The sequence below is a fragment of the Mercurialis annua genome, linkage group LG3 (assembly GCF_937616625.2).
Source record: "Mercurialis annua linkage group LG3, ddMerAnnu1.2, whole genome shotgun sequence".
Taxonomy (NCBI): Eukaryota; Viridiplantae; Streptophyta; class Magnoliopsida; order Malpighiales; family Euphorbiaceae; genus Mercurialis; species Mercurialis annua.
The window spans coordinates 67,522,642-67,549,414 of record NC_065572.1 but is presented as its reverse complement, the minus strand read 5'-3'; the positions used below and the strand labels follow the sequence as shown (position 1 = coordinate 67,549,414).

The 26,773-nt window shown below is 33.9% G+C and overlaps 4 protein-coding genes across 4 annotated transcripts; 2 read left to right on the top strand and 2 right to left on the bottom strand.

Moving 5' to 3' along the window:
* Positions 1–8,410: 8,410 nt before the first annotated feature.
* On the top strand, positions 8,411–8,866 carry LOC126672897 (transcription elongation factor TFIIS-like). Its single transcript, XM_050366848.1, has one exon. It carries the CDS (start codon positions 8,411–8,413, stop codon positions 8,864–8,866), a length of 456 nt encoding a protein of 151 aa, XP_050222805.1.
* A 324-nt stretch (positions 8,867–9,190) lies between these two features.
* LOC126673701 (protease Do-like 9) lies at positions 9,191–11,647 on the bottom strand. The gene is made up of 8 exons (XM_050367935.2): positions 11,090–11,647; positions 10,618–10,998; positions 10,344–10,535; positions 10,030–10,259; positions 9,848–9,940; positions 9,710–9,760; positions 9,530–9,634; positions 9,191–9,451 (listed from the first exon to the last, which is right to left on the bottom strand). Exons 1-8 carry the CDS (start codon positions 11,484–11,486, stop codon positions 9,344–9,346), a joined length of 1,557 nt encoding a protein of 518 aa, XP_050223892.1. The 5' UTR covers positions 11,487–11,647; the 3' UTR covers positions 9,191–9,343.
* A 432-nt stretch (positions 11,648–12,079) lies between these two features.
* Positions 12,080–16,136, bottom strand: LOC126673700 (protease Do-like 9). Its single transcript, XM_050367933.2, has 9 exons — positions 15,466–16,136; positions 15,150–15,349; positions 14,882–15,062; positions 14,113–14,304; positions 13,748–13,980; positions 13,040–13,141; positions 12,907–12,957; positions 12,715–12,819; positions 12,080–12,592 (listed from the first exon to the last, which is right to left on the bottom strand). Exons 1-9 carry the CDS (start codon positions 15,974–15,976, stop codon positions 12,494–12,496), a joined length of 1,674 nt encoding a protein of 557 aa, XP_050223890.1. The 5' UTR covers positions 15,977–16,136; the 3' UTR covers positions 12,080–12,493.
* A 5,285-nt stretch (positions 16,137–21,421) lies between these two features.
* On the top strand, positions 21,422–25,349 carry LOC126674762 (rac-like GTP-binding protein ARAC8). Its single transcript, XM_050369267.2, has 8 exons — positions 21,422–21,828; positions 22,203–22,290; positions 22,405–22,514; positions 22,594–22,657; positions 24,112–24,176; positions 24,258–24,323; positions 24,592–24,689; positions 25,037–25,349. The coding sequence occupies exons 1-8, from the start codon at positions 21,724–21,726 to the stop codon at positions 25,074–25,076; spliced, it is 636 nt and encodes a 211-aa protein (XP_050225224.1). The 5' UTR covers positions 21,422–21,723; the 3' UTR covers positions 25,077–25,349.
* The last annotated feature ends 1,424 nt before the right edge of the window (positions 25,350–26,773 follow it).

Here is a 26,773-nt window from a genome sequence, read left to right as displayed (position 1 = left end):
TCCGTCAATAATCCTTTAATTGCTATTCTCGAGACTTAGTTGGCTAATTTACACTTTAGCCCCTAAACTTTTCAAAAGTTGCAATTTAGCCCAAAACGTATCCGCGTCCAAATTTTAAAAGGTCTCCGATTGACCCGAAACTTTTACCACATATACTATAAAACAATTCGCGGACCTTGGCGAAATAATTTCCATTTTAAGTCGTAGTGGCTAAATTACCACTTTAGTCCCTGTACCTTATTTCGAGCTTTTCTTGACATTTCTCCTTCTAATTCCAATTCTAACTTTAGAATTGAAATATAATATTAAGTTTCTCGAAATAATCTTTTTCAAAACCGTCCTGCTAATATTTTATACTTATCTTAATTTCTCGGAAATCCTTCCGATATCGCTACTCCGGCGATGCAACACTGGACACGTGGTCCAATTAAATACTTAAATATTTTGGGATATTACATTCTTTCCCCCTTATAAAAATTCGTCCTCGAATTTTCATATACTTTTCTTACTTTAATCCCATCTACATCTAGAATTCTTATTCATAGTAGGAATACCGTGTTCGTCTTTTAATGCTGGTCAGCGCAAGGAATCGTCATTCCAATTTCTGTACTTCTTGCACTTTGATGTCAGTTATCACTGACAACCTCACTTTTAATTTTATCTTTTTTGAACTTTTAGTTTCTTACTGCAATCCATTGGCAGTTCGTCTTAATGACGTCTTATTACTAAAGACGATAATCTTTGTCATTCAACATTTCCCTTATATGACGACATTAGTCGTATTCATATGTATCTACGATTCGCCGTTCTTAATTCTTTACTTTTGTAGTCTCTTCCATATGGTCGTCATCACGGTCTGATTCTTATTTGTCATTATGTTGGGATCTTTATCCCATTATCCACTATTCTCTTTTTGTCTCGTCATTTTACTTCTCGTATGAAGATTCTTTTGTTATCGTCGTTAATCATGGTTATCCATGAGGTGAATCCTCAGGACATATCCTTATGAGGTCTTCACTATTCTTGTAAGGCATGCTTAACCTTCTTCTTGCATCTTGATATCTCGTATACCTCTTTATTCGTTTGCATATCCATTGATCTATTTGCTTTTTCTTAAGCATGACGTACTATTCTTTGAAATTCCTCGTCTCTTCCTATCTCACGTCGATCTGTTTCATCAATCTGGTCTTCAACCAGATAGGATTGTCATATAAGTCGCTGAATTTTTATTTTAATAAGACAGCGTGTGACCAATGCCCATGCAAGCTTCCTTTGCTTCTAATCCTTAAGTGAAGATCTTAATCCCTTTTTAATCATATACTTACATCTGAAGGTCCTCTGATGACGTTGTTACTTACTCCGTCTTTGATCTTTTTATTCATCATTCTTTCTTGTTTTCCTTCTCAGCGCATCTTGTACATCGTGTACTATTTGCTTTTAATATCCACAACATCAATCATTAATTGAGAGTTGTGGCCTTCTTCATCTGAATTTCCCGACGTAGTGCGTTCTTAATTGTATATATATCATCTTATCGTATTTGTATTATCATCATGGCCGTCTGTAAAGCCGATCATATGCGGGTATTACCTCTATCGCATCTCGTATTCCTGATATTTCTTGTTTCGGCACTCTGAACGTCGATTACCAATTTAATAATGGGTCGCAATTCTTTTGCCTGAATTATCGACGTAGTGCATTCTCCATTACTTACATATCGTCCTATTGTACCCTTACTGACATCTTAACTGTCAGTGGACCCATTCATATGACTCTATCATCTCTATCCCCTTTTTATTTCTATGCGTTGACGACTACATAGAATTTAATTCATATAATCCTCTCGTCATCTTTCCACGTGACTTTCTCTTTTTCATTTTTCAATAACTCTTATCAAGTTCTTTGCGATATACGCAGGTTATCCGTACTTTCCTTATCTCTGTTTACTTTAACAAATTTCTTATTATCCACAATCTACTTTTGCGTCTTTATACTTTATCATATACGTCATGTACCTTTGGCAATCTCTTGACCGTACGCAGGAAGTCGGTAGAATACTGTCCCACTGGTAGTATTCCTTGTGGAAATGAGCGCATTCGCCTTCTAATCCGATCCAGAGCCACTTATGTCCAACCGTTGGCTATCTCTGCATCCTTCCTCAGATTGCGACATTTCCGTACATTGGACCAGAAATACTCGCTCTGGTACTTCTCGACATCGAGCTCGTCTGATAACTTTTATTTTAATGACCAATAGCCTTCATTAGACATTCTTTATCTAATGATACTTTACTGTATCCTGATTTTTATTCTTTGCGTTGTTATACTTCTATATCGTTAGCCATCTTGTGGTTCTTGAATTCTCTTGATTCGATCCTTCATACAGTTTATTAATCCCGAAGTGTATCAAGTTTAACTAATTAAACTTTATTATCCTCTTAACTATCATTTTTAATGGATACTATACTTCTTTCTGTATACATCCTTAACAACTCGTTCTACGTTGGTCTATGAACCCGTAGATAACTTATACTTGGAGTTATTAAAGTAATGTCTTTAAATTTCTATAATAACTCTTCTTCCTCGAAGTCCTCTTCCTGAGGATCTTTTTCTAGAAATGTATCAAACAAGTTTAATCATGTCTAACACATTTTAATCCTTCAAGGATCATAATCAATCTTCTACATCTATCACATTATGCACTTTACTTTTCATTTGATCTACTTTGAAGTTCAAGGTTTAACACTTCACAAACATTCATTACGTCTGTACCTTTCTCAGCCTATTATTTCGCTTCATAATTGATACCTTGAGGTGGAAGTTTCAACTCTCAATCCACCAATTGCAGTTCTTGTTGTTTATCTCTCGATCTTTCTTACCATATACTTCCATTATTCATTTTCATCATCTCTTGATCTAAGTACCTTGATCTTTCCCGACTATCCTTAACCGGAACTAATAGTCGAAAGAATTCCCCAAATCGGGTCATAAACTTAGTTCATGTTATTTGGTCTTTCACCGCTCTAATTGCATGTCGGAACTAATCATAGGTTGAACCTTTCATCGACATCTTCATCGACATTACTGTTGGTCCTTCATCCGCTCGATGTGTACGAGCATCTTACTTTACTTTCCTAGTGGATTTAGCATACCACTTGATCCGTCAAATTTTTTTAGTCTTCACTTAAGTATACTAACATCAAATCTCTATAGGTGTTCCTTTCTTCACGTTGATACTATCTTTATATCCATTGTCCTATCATTGGCACACAATTCCTTATATCAGTTGCTTTTACGGCCAACTGATTTATAATGACGTGGGGTTACTGCGGCACTCCCGATGCCTGTACATTCCCACTTTATCTTGTTAGGTTCCTATTGACCTTCATCGTATTTCTGGCCTTTGCAGGCCAATTAGACTAGGTTGCATTCGCTTCTGTTACTTCAATCTTCTTCTCGCACCTCATATACTTGCTGTGCAACAGCACGCGTTCGCCCAGTTCTTTGTTCATAGTATGGCGATTATAAAGAATATTAATGAATTCCTTAAATATATCATTTACTATTCATCACAAATACTCGCTGTCCACGTAAGTTGGACTCTAGGGACGTCTCCTTCCTTTAAGCCTTCTATGATTACGTCTCTTATTGGAAGTCTTCCGAGTGTTCTGACTCATCGTAGACTAGCCAATTGCCAAAACATATACTTGCGTTGTATATGTTAAACGCATATTACTATCGTAACTATAAGCATCTATGTTGACCGGATTCAAGAAAATCAGTGTCCCCTAGATTTTCTTGATTACGTAACGCATCTTAAGTCTTGCGAGTATTCCGCTCACATGGACTTAATCAAACATCATCAGGATCAAATCACATCATACATGTTCTATACATTATTAATCGAACACATATATCATTCTAACTGTGTCCTAGCCTTTTTAGTCAAGGCTAAGTTTATTAACTAGAGACACAAATCCTATGTTCTCACAATTATACTTATTCATTCGCCTCGTGGCCTTGATTGTAGCTTGCTCGCGAGCACTTCACTTCTGTAACAGAGTTCTGGTCTAGGTATACTCACATTAAAAACAAAACTCTTTGAAAACTTTTTCAAATAAAACGACTCATTTGAAAATTTCATTTAAATCTTAGCAAAATTGTGCACTAGGGTGATGACGTCTCTCATCCCCAAAGAGTTGCCACATCTCACCTCTTCGTCTGAACATAATGCATATGATGCATGTCCTATTAATGCATGTATTGATGTATGTAGTGATGCATTTTCTATCGATGTTGTGGCAATTATCAATGGCTATTACGGGTCTAGGCACAATTATGCTTTCAGAATCGTTAAACAAATAACTTTTAAAAGTTATAAACTTTACGTTTTGTAAGTTCTCTAGACCTTTAAACTCTGTACCTGGAAAGTTCTTCAACTTCTGGAACTTTCCATACCTTCTTCTCACTCTTTCTAAAATTTCGATCGATCGAATTCTATAGCATCTATCACGTTATCTGATGCTAAGCACACATATATATGACATCAAATCACAATCATACCAATAGTATTCTATTTATAGGAGGCAATACCTCTCCTAAAAGCTTCATCTCAAAAAGCATATCATGTATGCCTGTCTCATCAAACAACATATACGTATATACCTCGTATATACGTGTCACAAAAACAAATAAGCATTTCACAAATCAATCTGTCATACCGATCACAAAGTAAATCACACTAACAACTTGGATCAGACAAACCTCAACTCTAAAGCTGCAGTAGTTCCTAGGTTACTTAACCGACAAACACATCTTAGCAGAGGTAACTGGACCAACTGCTCTGATACCACAATTGTCACGACCCAAATTATTGAGCCGAGACCGGCGCTAGGGAATGGGAGTGGTAGCTCCGAAACCCGTAGCAAGCCTAAAACCATTAATAATTTTTCGCAATTGAAAACATATTATTATATATAAAACGTTTTCAGAAAACTCTTTAAATAATATAATATAGATATTAAAATATCATATTAGAGTTTACATTCAAAACTAACTATTTGAAATCAATTTACCAATCTTAGATTGACAACTACTGACTACTGCAGCTCATGTAACTCATATTTGTGCAAGTCCAATGACTTCTGGCACAATGGAGATGGTTTGTCTGATCCGACTTCTACTACCTGCAAACATCAAAGTGAGGGGTCAGTATTTGGGAAAATACTGAGTGAGTTTGCAAGTTACTTATAGTATTATCAAAATATAGCGTCACACGCTTAATACGTATGCAAATTCCATACATAATATAAGCACACAGTAAACGTTCCTAATTAACAGACTCTATCAAAACTCTAATCCTTGATTCGCTAAACTTGTATAATCGAATCAACTTAATCCAAATGGTCCAACCCGGGAGTGTTCACACTCGACCACGTCAGTCGCAACCAATCTCTTAATCCCAAAGTGTGAGTCCAACTCACTGGTGGGTCCAACCCACTAGATACGGGGCTCAGGTTACTTAACCGAGTTCACTCTCGTGGGGCTCAGGTTATTTTAACCGAGTTCACTCTCGTATCGCACTCTTATCGTATGCGCATTTCGTAATCTCATAGACAATCTAGACACGCTAGAATGACTTACTGATAATCTCATAGCCTATTGACACTCAATAGGTATTGACTTCTATAGATCTCATACTAGCTATTCATATTTAAACAATGAATACAAGAACGTGCATAATCAAACTCATCAAGCACAATATCTTATATGAACAAATCATATAGATACAATGTATATAATAATAACATTCATAATATAAGAAAATGACTTTTATAATAATACGTGAAAGTAAATTGCCACTCACAGTGACCGCTATCCAAAAACTGCATTATTATAATTCCGCAAGCGTAAGCTCCTTTCGTTGTCCAATCACATAACCACTCCAGCTAACTGGCTTGGTAGCTCGTCGGTACGTCAGTTACTTAATCGAGTTACCTATACGTTTAATCCATAAACGTGGGCTTAGTATTCAAATTCCTAAGTTATAAACTTAGGTTAACATAATCGTATTTCAAATACGATTCTTAACTTTGATAGTATTCTAATACTTACTCGAGATATTCGTCATATCTCTTATTCATCAATTCTTAAACTTAGGTTCCTTATATCTCGGAACCTTAATCGAACTCATTATGTTCGATATCCAAATTTCTTATTTTCGGGGTCCGTGATACACTTTTAATGTCCGACGTACTTAAAGTCGGAAAACGGGGTCATAGCGGGGCGAAAATATCGTATAAGTGCTTCACGTAAACTATGCGCCCGCATAGTCTACTTGCGCGCCCGCGCAAAGTACTTGCGCGCCCGCGCAAGTTTGTTACGCGCCCGCGTAACTTTGTTACGCGCCCGCGTAACACTCGCTCTTGGCCATTCCGACGTGCTTCCGGCGTGAAAACGTTCCAAACACATCCGAAACGCTTAATCTAAGCCCAAAACACTATAATCCAATTCTAATATCGATTAAAACGATATAATCGTTTCGTGGCCTAAAACTTTGAATCGATATAACTTAAAATATATCCGTTTAAACGGTAAAACGACAAGCTTACCGTGATTCGCCATTGAAATACGATCAATTCGAGCTATAGAACGTCGGAAACGGACGAGAAACGGCGAAGCGGCGACGGATCGTCACTTTTCCTCGCTCTCTCTCTTTTCTCTCTGGAACTATCTGTTCCTTTCTTTTCCTTTCCTTATGCCTAAGGAAATGTATATATGTTTTGGCAAATTTGCCCTTTTGATCCCTCTCTTCTTTAACTTAAACCATTTCTCTTTTAAACTTTTTATTTTAACCAAATAGCTAAATTATCCTTTTAACTCACTTTCATACGTATTATTTATATTCCAATAAATAATACTAACCCAATATTATTATTTTCCGTCAATAATTCTTTAATTGCTATTCTCGAGGCTTAGTTGGCTAATTTACACTTTAGCCCCTAAACTTTTCAAAAGTTGCAATTTAGCCCAAAACGTATCCGCGTCCAAATTTTAAAAGGTCTCCGATTGACCCGAAACTTTTACCACATATACTATAAAACAATTCGCGGACCTTGGCGAAATAATTTCCATTTTAAGTCGTAGTGGCTAAATTACCACTTTAGTCCCTGTACCTTATTTCGAGCTTTTCTTGACATTTCTCCTTCTAATTCCAATTCTAACTTTAGAATTGAAATATAATATTAAGTTTCTCGAAATAATCTTTTTCAAAACCGTCCTGCTAATATTTTATACTTATCTTAATTTCTCGGAAATCCTTCCGATATCGCTACTCCGGCGATGCAACACTGGACACGTGGTCCAATTAAATACTTAAATATTTTGGGATATTACAGCCAGGAAGGTCAAAGCGTGTTTTAAATTAGGCCAAATGTCGTAAAAAGGTCAAACCTTTCAAAAAAATTCACAAAATCGTGATCTTTTAATTTTGTCGATTTTGGCCAAAAATTGATTATTTGGTTTCACAAAAGTCCTGACCTTTTAATTTTGTCGATTTTGGCCAAAAATGGATTATTTGGTTTCACAAAAGTCTTGACTTTTCAATATATGTGCATGTCACGTAGGCGCCACATAGGCAAATTGAAATTAAATTGAGAGTTGGCCACAATTGAAACCAAATAATATGTATTTGGCCAAAATCGACAAAATTGAAAGGTCAGGACTTTTGTAAAACTTTTATTAAAGGTTTGGTCTTTTTACGACATTTGGCCTTTAAATTACTAAAAAATAAAAGTTCATATTAAAATTACAAAACAGAATAAAATTCATGGATTTTAGAGAAATTAAGCCTAAACTAAATTTATGGAAGTTTACTGCTTTGGGTGTAGAAGGAAAGGAAAATATACGTAGCCAATCAAATCCAAATATATGAGATGATTTAGCATTTTATTGGATAGTTAATCTTGAAATCAAAAAGGAAATCCTTAAACATGTAGACATCCGAGTTGTATAAGGATTAAAAGAGTATGAACCGCCTCACTTACCCTAGTCTATAAATACAACCGAGTCTCAAGCCATCCATCAATTTGCTTTCATTTGCTAATTACGTTTTTAAATCATAGAGCAAAGTGTAGTGAAGAGTTCAAGAATCAAAATATGGTTTACAGCGGAAGAAGCTATGAGACTGAGAAAGATCTCATAAATTTGTTCGAAGTAGCATTGTTTGCGTCAAAAGGAGCCGGCAAAAGAGATGAACGTCGATGCCGGCGTGCACTGACTCGCATAAAGGAGTACCCTCATCATCATATTTCTGCGCAGTTTCTTCTCCGCAACAAAATCGCCACAGGCATTATGTCAATGAGATCACACCTTGCCACAAAATCCAGAGGCTATCTCGTCAGATAGTTGCCATGTGGAAGACCAAGTTTTCTCATGAACCAACTCCCATCGCCCACAAACCTGCTAAATTTCAGAACAGCGGAACCAGCAAGAAAGTTCCAACGTGCAACAGTTCCGCCAGGGACAATTTAACGAAAGAAATATTAAAGGGTTTACGCATGGTGCTTCAGGAAACAAATAATATCCCTACTGCATGTGATCCGGTGAGAGTTGCTGCTTCTTTGGAGTCTGAATTGTTTCTCAAGTGGGGAGTCTTGAGTAATGGAAACCGTAATAAATACAATTCAGTCTTGTCCAAACTCAAAGATCCGAAGAACTCAGATTTTCGGACAAGCATTCTGATCGGGGAAATTAGTCCTGAGAGAGTAGTTTTCTTGAGCACGCTTGAGATAGCCGGTGATCTCCGGGAAGCCCGCCATCGAGCTCAAGTACTGAAGAAGGATCATCTCTTTCAATTCGACTTCTGATTTCGTAGTCAATTCTATATTCTTACTTGTCAGTCAAGTTAAATTCAAGCCCTATTGTAATAGATAGTTGATTAATCTGGTAACTTTTTAATTGAATAGTAACGAATAGTTGATTAATGTGTTAGTTTTTTCAATTGAAGTGTAATGGATAGTTGATTAATCTGTTAGTTTTTCAATTGAGTTGTAATGAATAGTCGATTAATCTCTGAGTTTTTTCAATTGAATTATTATTTTTACTTGGTATATCATTCAATGTCCACACTAGTTACATGACTAAAATGCAATTGACAAACAAAAAAAAAACTAATACCAGACAAAATCCAATTGAATATACTCTGCTACCAATAAACAGCAGTAATCATTTTTTTGATTTGAATAAACAGCAGTAATTATGAAAAACTACTCAGGTTACAAAAAATAAATAATCTCTTATCTTCTCTATGTTAAATTAATCCTTCTTATTTTAGTCTTCGCAGCCTAAGATATGAATGATTTAATATCGTCGGACATTGCTGAAGGTATGGAATTTGTTGTAAGAATATCTTCAGTAGCAGCCTTGGCAGGCTCGGTACGAAGAACTGCTATCTGTCAGGAGTAAATAAATTGTCAGGTTCAGAAACGTCAAATTTCAAACACATGGGAGGCGTGAGAGCGAGTGTATACCTGATCATGCTCCAATTCGAATTTCAAATATTCATCGGTACAACATTCTACCATGTTTGCCAAGCTCTTCAGGTTCCTCGCTGGTTTTCCATTGAAAGCCAGAACCTGCAATAGCAGTAGAATACGTTTAACGACAGGAAAACTTAAACCGATGCTCTCATTACAGATTGGATTTCTCACCTGAGTATTCACAATGTCTTCGTAACCAATATTAATATCAGCCACAAGTACCTGCAAGAATGCAGACAAGGAATAGTGTGAAAAAACAGATGATGAATAAGGTAAAAATTTCCACTTGTATCTGTAATTAAAGCAAACCTGAGAAACCACAACAATCTCCTCATCTGGGAATTGACGCATCGAGTTAACTTTGTCCATAAGCTTGACAGGACCTTCCATATCCTCACCGTACTGGAAAACATGCAAAAAAGAAGACGAGCATCGGAAATCCTGTTTATATGTTTGACGCACAGCTATATGAATGGGATGGAATTACAGACCTCAGAACGGAGATATGGAGCAGAAACGACTGCGAACACAAATCCTGAAACAATATAATAAGGTGGCATGCCTTGAACGTGTACCGGAGCAATGTGTTGATAAACAGCAAGTTCGATATCAATAGTTAAAACCTCAGAATCGCGGAGAATTGTAATTGCTGCACTATCGCCTGTGTACTTTTGCGAAACAAGGTAACTAAAACCTATCCGTTCTCCACGCCCAAACGGAACTGAAAATCAACAAGTAAGGGGATGAAGTGAAAATAGCTAGGCTTCAGGTGCTAGGTAAGACAATAGGCTTCAGATATTTTTACCTGTCCCATCATTGGCAATATCTATGCCATCAAAGCTAAGAATAATGTCAGACGGCTTCAGAACTTGAGATTCAGGAGTAGTGGGATCAATTTTTCTGATCCGAACACCCTTCTGATCATGTTTCATACCCATAGCCATACGCAAATCTGGATTTTCCATTTTCTGCCATCCAATCCCAAGCAATGGAAATCCTGCCACATGACAGACAACATAGTTAAGTCAAAATTGAATAAATTAGAACATAAACTAAGCAAGCTGATGAGTTTTAATTACCTGTATATGCTCCATTCTTCTCAAAATCTTGAATAAAGTGGGAGATGACTGGTGTTGGTATCACATACCCTATATTTTCAGCATCTGTATGACTATAGGACTGAAAAGCAATGCCAATGCATTGACCTTTATCATTAAAAGTTGGCCCACCCGAATTGCCAGAGTTTATTGCAGCATCTATCTGCAAGCCTAGAAGCTCAGTTGAACCGTGGGTATAAGATAGAATTTCAATTCTTGAAACAACTCCACTAGTCACAGAAATTGTGTCTCCCCCAATTGGATATCCTACAACCGTCACAGAATCCTGAAGCGCAGGCAATTCACCAAACTCAATTGCTGAAACTCCTTGCCAGAACTCATCATCTTCAACTGTTAGCATAGCTGCATTTTGTATTCAGGTACATGTCAGAAATTTTATAATCTCATTTGATTGCTTAAAAGGGAAATTAATATCAAGATTTGAAGTATTTACCTATATCGCATTCAGTTCCGATAGCAAGAACAGTAGCTAAATACTTGGTATCAGAGCCGCGTTTCTTGAGCTTAACTTGGGTGTAATGCTCAACAGAATGTGCATTAGTCAATACCCTTCTTCCTCCAATCACAAACCCGCTACTAAACGAACTATACTGCTTATTCCTCTGCCATGGCAGTGAATAATTTGGTTCTGTGTGAACACAAAATACTTTCACCACTGCGTCCATATCCGGTACCACTCTCCTAATCTCTCCAGCTACACGGGAGCCATTAACGTGTTTACTGTTGCTGCTGGTGAGACCGATGAGTTCGTGGTTTTTGGTAGTTTTAGAGGTGGATTTGGTGGTTGATATTTGAGTTTTAGACTTGCGGCTTCCTCTTGACTGTCCCATTGTGAAGTATTGTGAAGTAAAGTTTGTGTATTTGTTTGGTTAATCAATGTTCAATGATGATGAGAAATGGAAGAGGATTTGAATTTAAAGACAACGCATGAAGGAAGACGAAGATGCAGAGGAAGTCTTCCATTTATCTTTTTATAATTAATATGTATTCTTTCATCAGGTAAAGTTTGATTCTGCATAAAATAGTTATAAATATTGTTAAAGACAAACACCGATTAAATTCTGCATAAACTAATCAGAAATATGTTTTGTTTATGAAGAAGACCATTGACCACGTTTCTTCAACATGTGTGGGCTTATGCCTTTTGCTTCATTTGCAAGTAAGAGTATTATATAAATTTATAAGAGGACCTGATTCCATGCACAATGGATAATTTAATTGCTACTTCAAATTCAATAATCAAACTAAAAGTAGCTTTAGAATGATCCAAAAAAAAGTAGCTTTAGAGAGGCCGGTTGAAGAAGCTTCTTCAACATTTCAGATCAGCCACCATAAGGCCCTGAAGGATGACGATGAATCGACAAGACTATTCAATTTTTGGATGGTAAAAGCAGCGTTTAAAGATAAAAGCAAAGTACTCATATAATCAAATACCCAACTCAATCAGGATGTTAATAATGAGATTTAGAAGTAGAAATTACAGTAGCAATGATGTTTTCACTAATTCTCTATTTGAGATAAAAGAAGCTACAAATGATCGTTGATCAAATACTCAACTTGATTCCGCAAAATTTCTATGATAACCGGAAAAACACTTATATTTCTCAACCTATCCTTCATCTTCTTCTTGCTACAGGTAAAATACTCTTCTCAGAAAAAATTCTTAACTTTTAATACCATCTCTGGATGTGCATGTGCTTCGGCAGTTGCAAATATAAACCTAGCAGGTTCAACTACTCGAATTGTATACATATTTCTTCCTCCTAATCTTGAAAATGCTAGTGACAACAAGGTTATAATAAGACTAGTGCAATTTATGTATATTAAATCCCGGACTTCACTGTTTAAGGTCGTCTGACATTGCTGAAGGTATGCAATGTGTAGTGAGAATATCTACAGTGGCTGCCTTGGCAGTCTTCGTCGCGAGAACTACTATCTGCTCAGCAGAAAACAGAAAAGAAAAGGAGCTATAAATTTCAAAAACATATCCAAACACACATGTGCATTTTTCTACATGTGAGAGAGAGAAAGAGAAGGAGAAACAAAAAGTGGGTAAACCTGGTCATAATCCAAATCAAATTTCAAAAACTCATCATTGCAATTTTCTACCATGTTGGCCAAGCTCTTAAGGTTCTTCACTGGCTTGCCATTGAAAGCAAGAACCTGCATAGGCACACACAAATGAAATAGAAAGACATTAAGAGAATAGATGCTTAAACTAATTAAGCAATTACAGACTGTATTTCTCACCTGAGTGTTGACAATGTCCTCATAACCAATATTAATATCAGCAACGAGCACCTTCAAGAAAGTAGCCAGAACATCATACATCAGAAAACCGGCAAAGTAAAACATCACTTGCATAATAGAGAACGAAGAAAACCTGAGAAACCACAACTAGCTGCTCATCTGGGGTTTGAGGCATTGAGTGCAGAAGTTTATCCAAAAGCTTGACAGGAGCTTCATATTCGTACTCCTTGCCGTACTGAAGATGCATAAAGAACAAAATCAAATCATGCTAAGAGAATCGACACAACACGCAGCAAAGGTTGTAAAAATGTTGGACAAATGAAAACTAGCTGTGAATGGCGAGGAAAGAAAGATTCGCTTCAGAGTTCACATCTTTCATAGTAAAAAACTAATAAAAAATGTACAACTTAAATTAGTACTTCTGTTGCCAGTGTACCATAAAGAATAATCTCAAATGCAGTTCCACTTATGGTATAAAAGACCAAGAAGGACTTTTCATAAGACTTCAATATTAAGTGCATGTGTAAAAGCAAGCCATTGCACGACATAGCAAAAATACATGTTCAGGTTTGTTTATGTCTAATGCATCCTCCCTTAATACTAGCACATTATTAGCAGTACACTACTCGACAAGAAAAATTGCATATAAAAAGTTTGCTCATCGAGAATAAAGAATTGATGCCACTTCAAAGAAATTTGGCAAATTCAAAATTCCTCTATTTCAATAATTTTTCATACTGAGAATGATGAACATAAAGATATTGTTGCTGAACCGAAAGCAAAAGGTCACAACCTGCATGACACGAAGATACATTTACTAATTTAGGAGAAAGTAACACACCTCAGAACGAAGATATGGAACAGAAACAGTTGAGAAGACCAATCCTGCAATAATATAATATGAAGGTGGTCTGCCTTTGACATGTGATGGAATGAGCTTCCGGTGAGTTGTAAGTTTGATGTCAAAATTCAAAACCTCAGAACTGCGGAGAACTTTAATTGCGGCACCATCACCGGTATACTTTTGGGAAATAAGGTAGCTGAAACCTATTCGCTCTCCATGCCTAAAGGGAACTGAAAACTCAAGAAGCAAGAATATGAGTGCTGAGTCAGAGGAACGCAACATAAATACCTAAGTTTATGAAACTATAATTCATGTAAGAAACCAAATCTTCTTCAGGTTTCTGATAGACTACCGATACTCACCGGTTCCATCGTTGGCAATATCTACACCATCAAAACTGAGAATAATGTCTGATGGTTTTAACACCTTAGATTCTAAAGCAGTGGGATCGATTCTCCTGATACGAACACCCTTCTGATCATGTTTCATTCCCATGGCCTTACGCAAATCTGGATTTTCCATTTTTTGCCACTCAATACCGAGAAATGGGAATCCTGCCATGTAACAGATGACATTGGATTTTGATCAAAGTTCAGTGAAGCATGACATACAATGAACAGGAAGTTCTACATCAATTTCACATTACCCATGAAAGCACAGAAACAAACATACATATTTCATGAAGCAACTGCATCCTTATTTTATTAAGTGAAGGTAAACCAAATGGCATGTTTTGAAGTGGTACAGAGTGACTTGATTTAATGGTAGCTAATAGAAAAGATTACCCTCATCAAGGTGAACAGAGGCAAGCATTCAAGTAAGCTGGCTTACTTTAGATACAGAGTTAATTGTGTGCATTTTAAATTAGCTAAGAAAATCATTAAGGTGCACAGCTCAACCTGAGAAAAAGATAATTCAACCTTGCAGAAATAGGATGCATCAAGAAGCACAAAATAATGCATAAACTACACTTATCCCAGCTTGTCTTCAAATCATGAGCAGCGCACTCAAAAATTATAAAATAAACCATATCAAATATGAATATAGGCCTTTTCTCTGCCTCAAAAGCTATCCTACTCCATTTCTCCACAGATTTCATGAATGTGCCTATGGTTGTAATAAGTTAACTACCTGTATATGCTCCATTCTTCTCATAGTCTTGGATGAAGTGGGTGATGACTGGTGTTGGTATGACATACCCTATATTTTCAGCATCTTCATGTTTAAGGGACTGAAATGCAATGCCAACGCATTTTCCTTTGTCATTAAAGGCAGGCCCACCAGAGTTTCCTGAGTTTATGGCAGCATCTATCTGCAAAAGATGGGAGAGGCGTATAAGGGCATAGTTCAAGTAAATTACTCAATAAGAAAAAAATGAGTATCTTTGTAATGTTATAACCTGCAAACCCAGAAGCTCAGTCGACCCATGAACATAAGAAAGGATCTCAATTCGTGAAACAACGCCACTGGTTACAGAAATCGTGTCTCCCCCAATTGGATAACCCACAACAGTGACAGCATCTTGAAGTGCAGGTAATTGGCCGAACTCAACGGGTGACACTCCTTCCCAAAACTCATCATCATTCACCGTTAGCATAGCTACCATAACAGAAACATATATTAAAAACATACATTAATAGCTACCAACATTTATGCATTATATTCCGAATTCAATCAATAACTATAGATTATCATAAGTTAATAACTATAGTTACCAATATCACATTCGGTTCCAATAGCAAGCACAGTAGCTAAATACTTAGTATCCGAGCCTCGTTTCTTGAGCTTAACTTGAGTGTAATGCTCAACAGAATGTGCATTAGTCAATACCCTCCTTCCTCCAATCACAAACCCGCTACTACTCGAACTATACTGTCTCTTCCTTTGCCACGGCAATGAAAAATTCGGCTCTGTGTGCACACAAAACACCTTCACCACGGCGTCCATAGCCGGCACCAACCGTTGCGGACCAGCGACGCTCTCAGCAGGCAGCATTGAGAGCATCATTTCTCCTCCATTATTTGCCTGTGGCACAAAAGACGGAGACCTTTCTGCCTTAAGGCGTTTCTTAGGACGGCCACGGCCACGTGAGTGGGATTCGGCGGCATTGGCGGTGGTGGGTGAGGTGGCGGGACTGATGATTTCGATATTGGTGACGGCAAAAACATCGTCGTCGGTAGAAGGATCTAGGGTTTTGGATTTTCGGCCGCGTTTGGATTTGCCCATTTTCTGGTTATTTTTTATGAACGTTTGATTGTTAAAGAGATTTTGATTGCAAATTAGCGAAATTTGAAAGTTAGGGTTTTGAAATTTAGGTGCGAAATGAAAATTGGAATAAAATAAGGAACAGAGCTGAGAGAACAGTTGGTTCTGTTTTTTTCTTTTTCGTGCTGTTGCTGTCACTCTTACACTTGTTTTATTACTAGTCGTGCCACGTCAGCATTTTTGCAACTTTTTGAATGACTGTATCGTATTGCTATTCTTACAAGTTTATTATTAATTATTAAGTTATTATGCTCAACTTGAAATGGAATGGAACAACAGAAATGAGGAAAAAATATTGCTAACGGAACTGGTAGAAGTTGTTAAAAAAATTGAAAGTGAAATATTAAATTATTTAATTTTAAACAAGAGGTATCAAATTGTGAATTATGATATATGTGAGGATCTTATAATAAGTTGTTCTTAATTAAAATATATATGATTATCAATTAATTAAAAAAATATATGACTTAGGAAAAAGTATAAATAATGCACATCAATTTTAGATAATGTAATTTTTTTACAGAATTTAAGCATTAAATATTTGAAACACGAATAAAATAAATTTTCAATTAAACAAAAACATAAAGAAAGAAATTTAAAGTTTGAAAATAAAAAAATAATTAATATAAATTCACACAAATTATTGTAGTATTTTAAGAAAGAATCGATAAATCTTAATGTAAAATTTCTAATTATCCAAAAAGACATTACATTTCGATTCTTTTTGTTTATAATTTAAATTTTTCATAATCATTAATTTTACCACTTCTTTTAACTTTTAATTTAAATTGTAACTCTTTTTCAATTAGAATTTTTCACTCTATAAAGTTATGTCACTCCCATTTGGCATATAGTTTAAATAATATTTTAAAAAGTATTAAAAATTGAGACTCAAATGTGAACATTTTTTAAATGAAAAAACTTTAATTAGAATAATTAGATACAACTGAAACTGAAAATTGAAAAAAAAAATAGAAGTTGGAAAGATAAACAAAAAGTCAAGAAATTAGATATTTTTGAATGATTAGCTTTTAAGAAATACAGGGAATTGATAAAAAAAATTAGATAAATAATGTCAAAAGACTAGTTTAACTCCTCTAAAAATGAAAAATAAATTGTTTTAGTCATCCATAAAATTATTTTTGAATTTGGCCCTCCTGGATATCTCTGAAAAACGCAAGAGAGGGAAACTTCCACCCGAAACAAATTGTGCATGAGGTCGGGGTTCGACCACGACTTTCTCAGACTGTGGTTTGCCTGTTTAAAAAATGCGTAATAGTATTAGTTTATCCCCGCTAACAATTAACATAAAATAGATCTATTTATGATAAAAAAAATGATAATTAAATATTAAACTTTTCAAAATATTATTGTTAATATAAAAATATATTACAGAAATATACTCACTTTAAAATTACAATAAAATAAAATAAAATTGACATTTCTAAAATTACAACCAATTATGATCCACACTAGATCAGATATTACATAACTATACTATATTCGACTTTTTGTATAAATAATATCTAATAATCAATACACAAGAATATGAGAATCAAAGAAAAAACATGGTAGACAAACTTTTTTACTCAATATAATTAAAGGTTACATTTAATCAATCATTTTTTGTAGCTGTCATTTTTGCACATTGTAGGCTAAAGCTTACTTAATCTTTACTTATTCTTTTTAAACCCACCCTTTTATTCTCCAATAATTCCCATTTGCCTCACCATTTTCTTGCTTAAAAACTGCCTCTTTTCTAATAATTCAATACCCAACCTACCCTTTTGCTTTATGCCTTCTTTAAATTATTATTTTGCCCTTTTATTAACTACTTTTTATATAATTCATGGATTCCCCTATAAGAAGTAAATACTCAACAACTATGGATAGTGATATCTTGTACGACCAACTACATAATGTTAGTATATCATTTTTTACAAAGACCCGTCTAGATTTTATTTATGGATTAAAATTCATTAAATTTTTAAAAATTAAACGGAAAATATATAACATTTAATTGGTTGAGTCAATAAATAAAATATAGGAAATGGCTCCACGCAAGTTTAAAATCCTTCCATAGACCTTACTAAATGAGAAAGTTTTTTTAATATGTAAGTTTAAAAAGTAAATAGAAAACTGTTCAAAAGAAAAAGAAAGTAAATAGAAATGTTAAACCATGTTTGTTGTGCGTTTCATCCCATGATATATTTGTTTCTGATTTTACAAAACCTTCACTTTAATTATATGACAACTCATAAGAAAATTTTCTTCTTTCATATTATTTAAATTCCAAACCAAAGAATTTATTTTAGTAGTATTAATTTGTTTTTCTCCTTATAAATCTGGAAGAGTCATTAATTTAGACTCTATCTATTTAAAAAAAAAATTATATTGCTTTGGCCAGTACCAAAAACAAAAACAAAAACTTTTTTCTTTCATAATGAAATGAATAATGAAGTAATTGTAGACTAGACTCAACCCTATCATGGAATGTCTCTTTCAATTAGTCTTGCTAGTAGGTTTGAGACTAGAGTTCTTAAGGTATCCCCATTCTACAATTGTTTATTGAATTACAATTAGAGAAAAACAAAATTATTCATTTCACCGTACAATATCTTTGCCTCAAAAAAATTACATTATTTTATTTTAAAAATGTGTTAAAATATTTAATTATTTGCCAAAAAATATAAAAAAATAAAACTAATTTTTATATTTTATTTGTAGGCTTAATTGTTTAAATAATCACGAACTTTAGCATGTTTTGTAATTTTAACACGAACTATCAATTTTGACAATTCAGACACTAATTTTTAAATTTTTGAAATTTTATGCGCCAAATAATTTTTTGTCAAAATATATTGATGTGAAAGCTGGAATAATGTTTATTCAGGTGTCTATGTCAGCATTTTTTGACAAAAAATTGTTTGGTGTTTAGAATTGAAAAAAATGACAGTTCATGCATTAAATTGCATAAAAATTGTGTTAAAATTACAAAACGGGTTGAAATTCATAATTTTCAAAACAAATTGAACCTTATTTTTATAAAATATTTATTAATGTCGTCATAGTCTTTTAAAGTAATTGCGAATATATATAAAGAAATTTAATTAATATAAACTTAATTAATTATGAGTGAACCAATGAGATGTAACTCAAATGATATAAACGCTGAGCAGAAAAATGCTAGGTCGTGAGTTAGATTCATTCCACAAGCGCTCCCCCTTCCTCAATTATATATATATATAAAAAAAACTATGAGCGAGAGTAATTATTCAAAGTCAATGGATTTATGTTGTGGTCCTTTTGAATTCAATGGATATTATATCCCCCCTACATATGTTTTATTTATTCATGACAAATATGCACAAGCTTATGAGTATCTTTATAATTAACTTCTCCATTTTCTTACAGAACAGGCAATTTTTCGTACCCAAACTTACAAAAATTGTAACAAAAAACGCTTAAGTAAGAGATGAAGATATTTGAATTTTCATTTTATATTTGAACTAATCCGAATTGTTAAAAGGAGAAAATAAATTATATTTTACCTCTGAAGAAAGTAATAAATAAATGTCATATAAAACTATTTTTCTTACTTCAAGCTTAACAAATTATATTAAATGGAAATGAAAGATTTCCTATCGACATAATTTCCTTTTTGGTATTAAATTATTGTTGTTTTATATTAATAGTTTAATATTGGAAACATACAAATTTAAATAAAAAAATCATGATTATGATTTTTGAAATACAAAAATATGGTTTCACAGTTTAAGAAAAAAAAACATTTTTGTCTTTTTCAAAGACAGAAAATGGTTTAAAATTAATAAAATCCAAAAATATGGAAGCACAAATGATAACAAAAAAGAATAAAAATATTGTCAAAATAAATTCTAACATTTCAATTATATAGCGATTTACCAACGAGTTGTAGCTCAAATGATATAAGCGGACAGAAAATTGGTAAGATTGTTGGTTCAATTCATCCTTACAAGCGTCCCCCCTTCCTCAATTATCAAAAAAAAAATAGCGATTTAATTTTATTATTCAAAACGTTATAAAATGAATTCTAACTTTTTTATTTTTGTATTTTGTAGCCCAAAAACTTGCCCTTTTTTTAGACTATAAATGTGAAAGGTCAGAATTTTATTTATTTTTAGAACATTAAAATTTAATATTTCAATATATATCTAATCTGGTTATATGTAAAAAATTGATGGAAACTTAGATTATAAAATGCAAAAAAATAAAGAAGTTAACATTTATTTTAGGCTTATCCCTTTAAAAAAACCCTCACCTTTTACCTCCAATTTATTTGCACTCTCACGTTGCAAAACCACCAAATATACCCAAATTACGACCTTTCACTTTCAATTGCACCCTCAAGCATTAAAATGATCTCTTTTCACTTGTAAAAATGGGTTTATTTTTGTTTTAAATAAGTTCTATTTTAAAATATATGTTAAAATTTAAAGTATTGATTTGAACATTTTTTAAGTGAAAAGATATCAATTTCATACTTGAGGGTGTAATTGAAAGTGAAAGGTCGTAATTTAAGTATATTTGGTGGTTTTACAACGTGAGGGTGCAAATAATTTGGGGGTAAAAGGTGGGGGAATTTTAAGGGGATAGCCTTTATTTTATAATATTTTGAATAATTAAATCGCGGGAAAATTAAAACGTTAGTATTTATTAAGCCAATATTCTATAAAAATATGAATCAAAGTGACATTGATTGAAGTGGTATAATTCATAAAAATTGAAATGTAAAGACAATTTTAAGATTCTGTGGCAACAGAAACCCTATTATAATTAACAAATATCTTCCATCAAATAAAAAAATAAAAAATATCTTAACTTCTAAAGATAGCTATGCATGATAAGAGTCATTAATATTATCTTCAGGACTAAGAAAGAAAAATTAATTCATAAAAATAGAAAAAATTATATAAAAAACCCCCACTAAATTTAGCCTTCTTTATTGTAGATTTGCAACTTCTTTTTACTAGTACCAAATCTTTTTTTACCTTAATTAGTTGGTTGCTTAGTATCAAAAATAAAAGTTTACCTTAAAAGAAAATAAAATTTACTATTATTATTTTTACCTTAGAAGAAAATAAGAATTACTATTATTATAAATTTTATATTTAATTTCTCTTTGCTACATTATCTCCCATCATTAGTAGCTATCAACAAGAGCATCAAACTGTCTAAGTAAAATTAACAACAGCACAACAAAATAAAACTTAATTAATTATCATAACACTCCAATAAAATAATCATCAATAATTATCAAAAACTTGGAACACGCGCTTCACGCTCCAATGGTGAAAGACAATAAAAGCCAGAAAACTCTCTGCTTTTTGCTACAAATTAGAGTACTGTTTCAGTACTATGAGACTATAATCATAAAATTATAAAAACAAAATTTAAATCCAAAAACAAAAACCAAAACTTTCTCGTAAATCCAAAAAGTTTTGATATTTTTTTTGATATATATATACAGAGTGAATGATAAGTAAATTATGAATGAGTAAGAATCATGTGATTCACCACCTCTAAAAGGAGCTATATTAAATTTGTCTACCCACAAACCAAACCAAACCCTTTTGTTTTTTTGCAGTTGTTTTTTCAGAAGTTGTTTAACATTTTTAGTTTTAAAAGAGGTTTCTTGTTGTTTTTGATTGTTGGTTTTTGTTCCATCAATGGCTGCAAGTGCTTCAAGGTTCATCAAGTGTGTCACAGTAGGAGATGGGGCTGTTGGCAAAACTTGCATGCTTATTTGCTACACTAGTAACAAATTTCCTACTGTATGTTCTTCCTCTCTTTTTTGTTGGGTTATGAAATGACCAATATTTTAATATTTAGTGTAAAAAAGTTTCCTTTTTTTTTTCATTTTTGTTGGGTTTTTATGTGGTTTGTTGTCTGTTTGCTTCTGGGGTTTGATGCTTTTGATGTTTTCTTGAGTATTAAATTTTCTCTTTTGAACTTTTAGTTTCTGTGTTCTGTTTTATTTGCTGATAAAGTTGTTGTCTTTTTTGGGTTTCCAATTTTGGATGATCATCTGGGTTTGGTTTGTTTCCTATTTTGGACAGTTTTGATGTTTTGTGCAAAACTAACATGGTCTTAGAATAATACTATGGTTGATTTTGTTTTGAATTTTGATTGTTTTTGGGTTGATCAGGACTATATACCCACTGTGTTCGACAACTTCAGTGCAAATGTTGTAGTTGAAGGAATCACTGTCAACTTAGGCCTTTGGGACACAGCTGGTATGTTTATTTGTTCATCTTACATATTTGTTTTTTCCTTGCAGAACTCTTTTGCTAAATTTTGCTGCTAAATGGTTAGGGTATATGAGAGCTTATTTTCAATGAGTTTTGTAGGACAAGAAGATTACAATAGATTGAGGCCCTTGAGTTACAGAGGGGGTGATGTCTTTGTGTTGGCTTTCTCCCTAGTTAGTCGGGCGAGCTATGAGAATGTACTTAAAAAGGTGTGCATAATTTTCAGTACATCTGATCTTTTATGGTTATATGACGGATTGGCCTACTAACATATCATTGCTTGCACAGTGGGTTCCCGAGCTTCAGCATTTTGCTCCAGGAGTTCCGTTAGTATTAGTTGGAACCAAACTGGGTAAGTTTACTAGCTCTTAGTTCTTAAATATTGCTGTTTGTAATTAACTTTGTGGTTATCTTCTTGCAGTAGACATGAGTTGAGTATAGTGTGTCTAGATGCACCAACTAAGATCCGTTTTCATTTATGTTATTGGATGACAAGGAAGGACATCTTTCCATCCAACTCCATTATAACCTACTAAAACCTGAACGAACACATGTAGGTGATGAAATGTTATAAAAACTTTTTCTTCAGATTGATTTTGCAGTCCATAAGAAGTATGTTTAGATTCTATCTGCGAACCACGGATGCGTGAATCAACTTAAACATGCTTTGCCTTCTTCTTTGGAATACAAATGTGATTCTTTGCAATTTAGTAGGTATAAGAAAACTGAAATATGAAAACTAATTTGGTACACAGAATGATTTCTCTAGAAGAAGCTGTGATAATTAGGAACTAGTTTTTTAGACGGTCAGAATTTTCGAGTAAGAGTGACATGTTAGGCTATAAGCCTACTACATATAGAGCTGAAGCCTGCCTGCCTCTCTCTTGAGTTTTGGAAAGAGAAGAACTGATGTAACAGGATGAAAATAACTGTCATATTTGACTAGTCAAGAAGAAAATATCATTTAAAGTTTCCTAGAGTATGATTTTGATTCTTCTAGCTTCTTTTATTGAGAAAACCAGGTTGAGGTTTTTTTTGCATAGTAAGATATCTAAAACTTTTTATGTATGATCTTTAGATTCAGTGGGGGAATCATCCTTCGATCACAAATTTAGGATAACTCTTTTATCCCTTTCTTGTTTGTATTGTACACATTAGGACCCTTCCACTTGAAGGCAGTATCGTATTTCACAGCTTGTAAAAGTCGAAGTTGAGTAATTTAGGGTACCATTGTAATGATACTGAGGTGATCAGAATTATGCTATTCATAATCTGAAAACCTGTTTTGGGCAGCCTTAAAAGAATCACTGGCAATAGTCATAGTTGATTGAACAAGATTCTGAATGGCTTTCAAATTATAGTATCTTCCAAAAGATGGTCATCATTATTAAGATGTCCAATGCTTATGGAGCTAACCATTCTTATGGTGAAGAATGTTGGTCTGAAATGACATGGCAACGAAAAATGCTTATGCAGAGAAGCTTTTTCTTGAATAATTCAGTCAATCAGATGTACGCTTATATATACAAGCTTATATCTAAAGAAGCATATAGAATGAAAGTCTAGTGCCTTTTATGCTTCTTTAAGTAATTTGCTACGAACTGAGCAATTTATACTGCCTTCCGTAGCAAGTGATATTTTACAGAAAAATTGCTTTACCAGGATGTCTTGATCCTTAGATTAAAAAATAGCTTCTCATCTACACAATTTTTTAATTCTTCATACATGTAGGAATTCCAAATTAGCCATGTAAAGAATTCTGAACTTTTAATTCTGATGGATGGTACTATATACAATGACATGTAGATCTCCGTGAGGACAAGCATTATTTGGCCGATCATCCTGGATTGGTACCTGTAACTACTGCACAGGTGTAGTTTCTATCCAATCGATCCTCAGGACTTTTCTTATGTTAATCATTTTCTTTATAAAAAAATTTCATTCACGTTCAGGGAGAGGAGCTTCGCAGACAGATTGGTGCACTATATTATATTGAATGCAGCTCAAAAACTCAGCAGGTTTGTAAAAATATAGCAAGACAGTTGATGCATAAGGAAATTTGCGTGCATTTTAATTGAAATTAATGTTTGGTCTGAATCTCGGATACGAGATAATGAGATTTTTCCCAATCTCACTCGATGATTGTATACTTAACGTTAAATCTAGGATAGTTTGCTTAAATCTTTCTCAAAAGTTTTCTAGTCATTTGGAACTTAACTCTCTTCCTGAATGCTTGGCTAAAAACTGTGTTCTTCTATGACCAACGTAATTCTTATGCTATCGCAGAATGTGAAAGCTGTTTTTGATTCGGCAATCAGGGTAGTTATCAAACCTGAACCAAAACAAAAGGAGAAGAAGAAAAAGCCAACTCGGGGATGCCTATTGTAAGTAACATTGTTTCTATCACTTCTAAGATTTGGTCTTCCTATTTTGAGTGCCTTGTATGTGAAGTTCCCTAGCATTATGTGTGTGCAATCCGCTCATCGTCATATGCTTTACTTTTGTCACAAGTTTTGATCTTACATTTTCATCTTCTTGCAATTCGCCTTTGCTTCTATCCCTTTTATGATCCCTCATTGTATTATATAGAATCCTTTATTGTGATCAATTATTATTTTATTTTCAATATTTGCAAAAGTAATATAGGCATGGGTCTCTTGAGCTATACTATTATGTTATTTTGTCGAATTTATTAATTATCTTATCCTCTCGGCTTGCTGTTAATTTGCAGAAATGTCTTCTGTGGGAGGAGGCTCGTGTGCATGAGATGAAGCACAGCAAGGAATTCTCAATTGAATGTTTTGACTGCAAATATAAGATTCGTTAAGCTGTCTGATTTCTGAGGATTTGATTTACAAAACCAATAGTCTATTTAAATTGCGGTACAGCATGCTTTGAATGTCATTCATTTGATGGCAGTTATCAGTTTCCAATTTTTATATATAACCAATAGTTGGAAAATTATCTAATATTTTTGTATACACAGCCTAGATGTACTGGTATTTTTTGAAGCTCCACTGCACTATCTACAAATTCTTTCACCATCCATAGTAATTATATGCCTGTTCAGTTCATAATAGAAACTTATGTTTTTAGCAACTTTTTTTGGCTCCATTCAAAAAGTCATTGTCAACTAAGAGTCCCATCTAACATTACATGTAGTTTTATAGGATTATGTTGGCCATAGTTCATCCAACTTCACATGCTCCCTTCAACCAAAAGTCTTCATCAAATATTACCTAACAAATCCTTTTGGTCTATTGTAACGAGTTGGAATGTGTAAAAATCAAAGCGAAGTGGACCAACAAATTTTGTTTGGTTAAGTTCTGTTTTGAACACAAAATGTGTTAGATAAATTATAATATAAAGCATACCTGATCAAAAATCGACTAAAACGACCATTTTGGTTTCAAATTTCTTAAATCTTCAGTTTGAATAATAAAAAGTTAGAAAATTTGATTTCAATTTATGCACACCGCCTAGTGACGGGAACTTCCATCATCCACTTTCTATTGATAAAAAATACATGAACCCCGCCATTTCCTGAAAAATTTGCTCTCAACTTATGTACATTCTTCTCTTTCGTTTCATTTCTACTTATAATCAAGCATACAGTTGCATTATAGCTACAAATTTGAATTTAATAAATTTAAATTAAGCATAAATCATTTCCGTTAAAGAAAAACAAGAGAAAAAAATGTCCTTCAGTTTTGTTTTGTTTTTTCAGATACAATTTCAAATTTCAAATCAGTTATCAACCGTCAGTCGAATCATCCTGGATGATATCCAGATGCCTGCTATTATATATATCATCAAAAGATAAAGAGGAAATTAGGCCCAACACCTCAAAAACTCTAAATAATCTCACAGATACCGACCCGCGTATTTACTTGCAAAAATACGACATTCTCCTTTTTTATATCTTCTTTACTTTTGTACTTCACTTTTTTACTCTTCAATTATTAAAAAGTATGATTTCTTCTTTCCGTAATAGATGCACGACGCGACGCCTATATAGAAACCTTCAACGAATATCTTCTCTTCTTCTTTTTCATATTCGACTTCTCAAATTATTTGATCCGACACCGATGGCTTCACAGCACTCCAAAGAGCCTGGGCTGAGGATATTTTTTGCATTGGCGGTGCCGCTGGTGGGGAATACTCTATCGGCGATAGAGAAATAGATGGTTTCAGAGCAAATCCGGTTGGAGAGAAAACAATCCATATTCGGTTTAGGTTTATTGGCCTGGATGGAAATGGGTTTTTTTGGATTTAACGGTGGTGCTTTGTTTTTGTGATGGAGTGATTTTTGTTTTCCAATGGCTGTGGTGGTGGTCGTGTAGCTGTTTCGATTTGGGTCAATAACATCTTCTAAGGCTCTAGACTTATATTGCAGTGGTTTTTCATCCATCCGCTTTTTGAAGTGACCATTTTTTTGATAAGCATCTTAAAAATGTCTTGAGTCAAA

Coding starts and splice junctions, on each gene's coding strand:
- LOC126673700 (XM_050367933.2), bottom strand. CDS start 15,976: ATGGGCAAATCCAAACGCGGCCGAAAATCCAAAACCCTAGATCCTTCT. Junction 15,350..15,465: donor TGGAACCGAATGTGATATTG/GTAACTATAGTT, acceptor CTGTTATGGTAG/CTATGCTAACGGTGAATGAT. Junction 12,593..12,714: donor TTGATTTGGATTATGACCAG/GTTTACCCACTT, acceptor TCTGCTGAGCAG/ATAGTAGTTCTCGCGACGAA.
- LOC126674762 (XM_050369267.2), top strand. CDS start 21,724: ATGGCTGCAAGTGCTTCAAGGTTCATCAAGTGTGTCACAGTAGGAGAT. Junction 22,515..22,593: donor ATGAGAATGTACTTAAAAAG/GTGTGCATAATT, acceptor TTGCTTGCACAG/TGGGTTCCCGAGCTTCAGCA. Junction 24,690..25,036: donor CCAACTCGGGGATGCCTATT/GTAAGTAACATT, acceptor GTTAATTTGCAG/AAATGTCTTCTGTGGGAGGA.
- LOC126673701 (XM_050367935.2), bottom strand. CDS start 11,486: ATGGGACAGTCAAGAGGAAGCCGCAAGTCTAAAACTCAAATATCAACC. Junction 9,761..9,847: donor AGATTGTTGTGGTTTCTCAG/GTTTGCTTTAAT, acceptor GCATTCTTGCAG/GTACTTGTGGCTGATATTAA. Junction 9,635..9,709: donor AAGACATTGTGAATACTCAG/GTGAGAAATCCA, acceptor CTGCTATTGCAG/GTTCTGGCTTTCAATGGAAA.
- LOC126672897 (XM_050366848.1), top strand. CDS start 8,411: ATGTGGAAGACCAAGTTTTCTCATGAACCAACTCCCATCGCCCACAAA.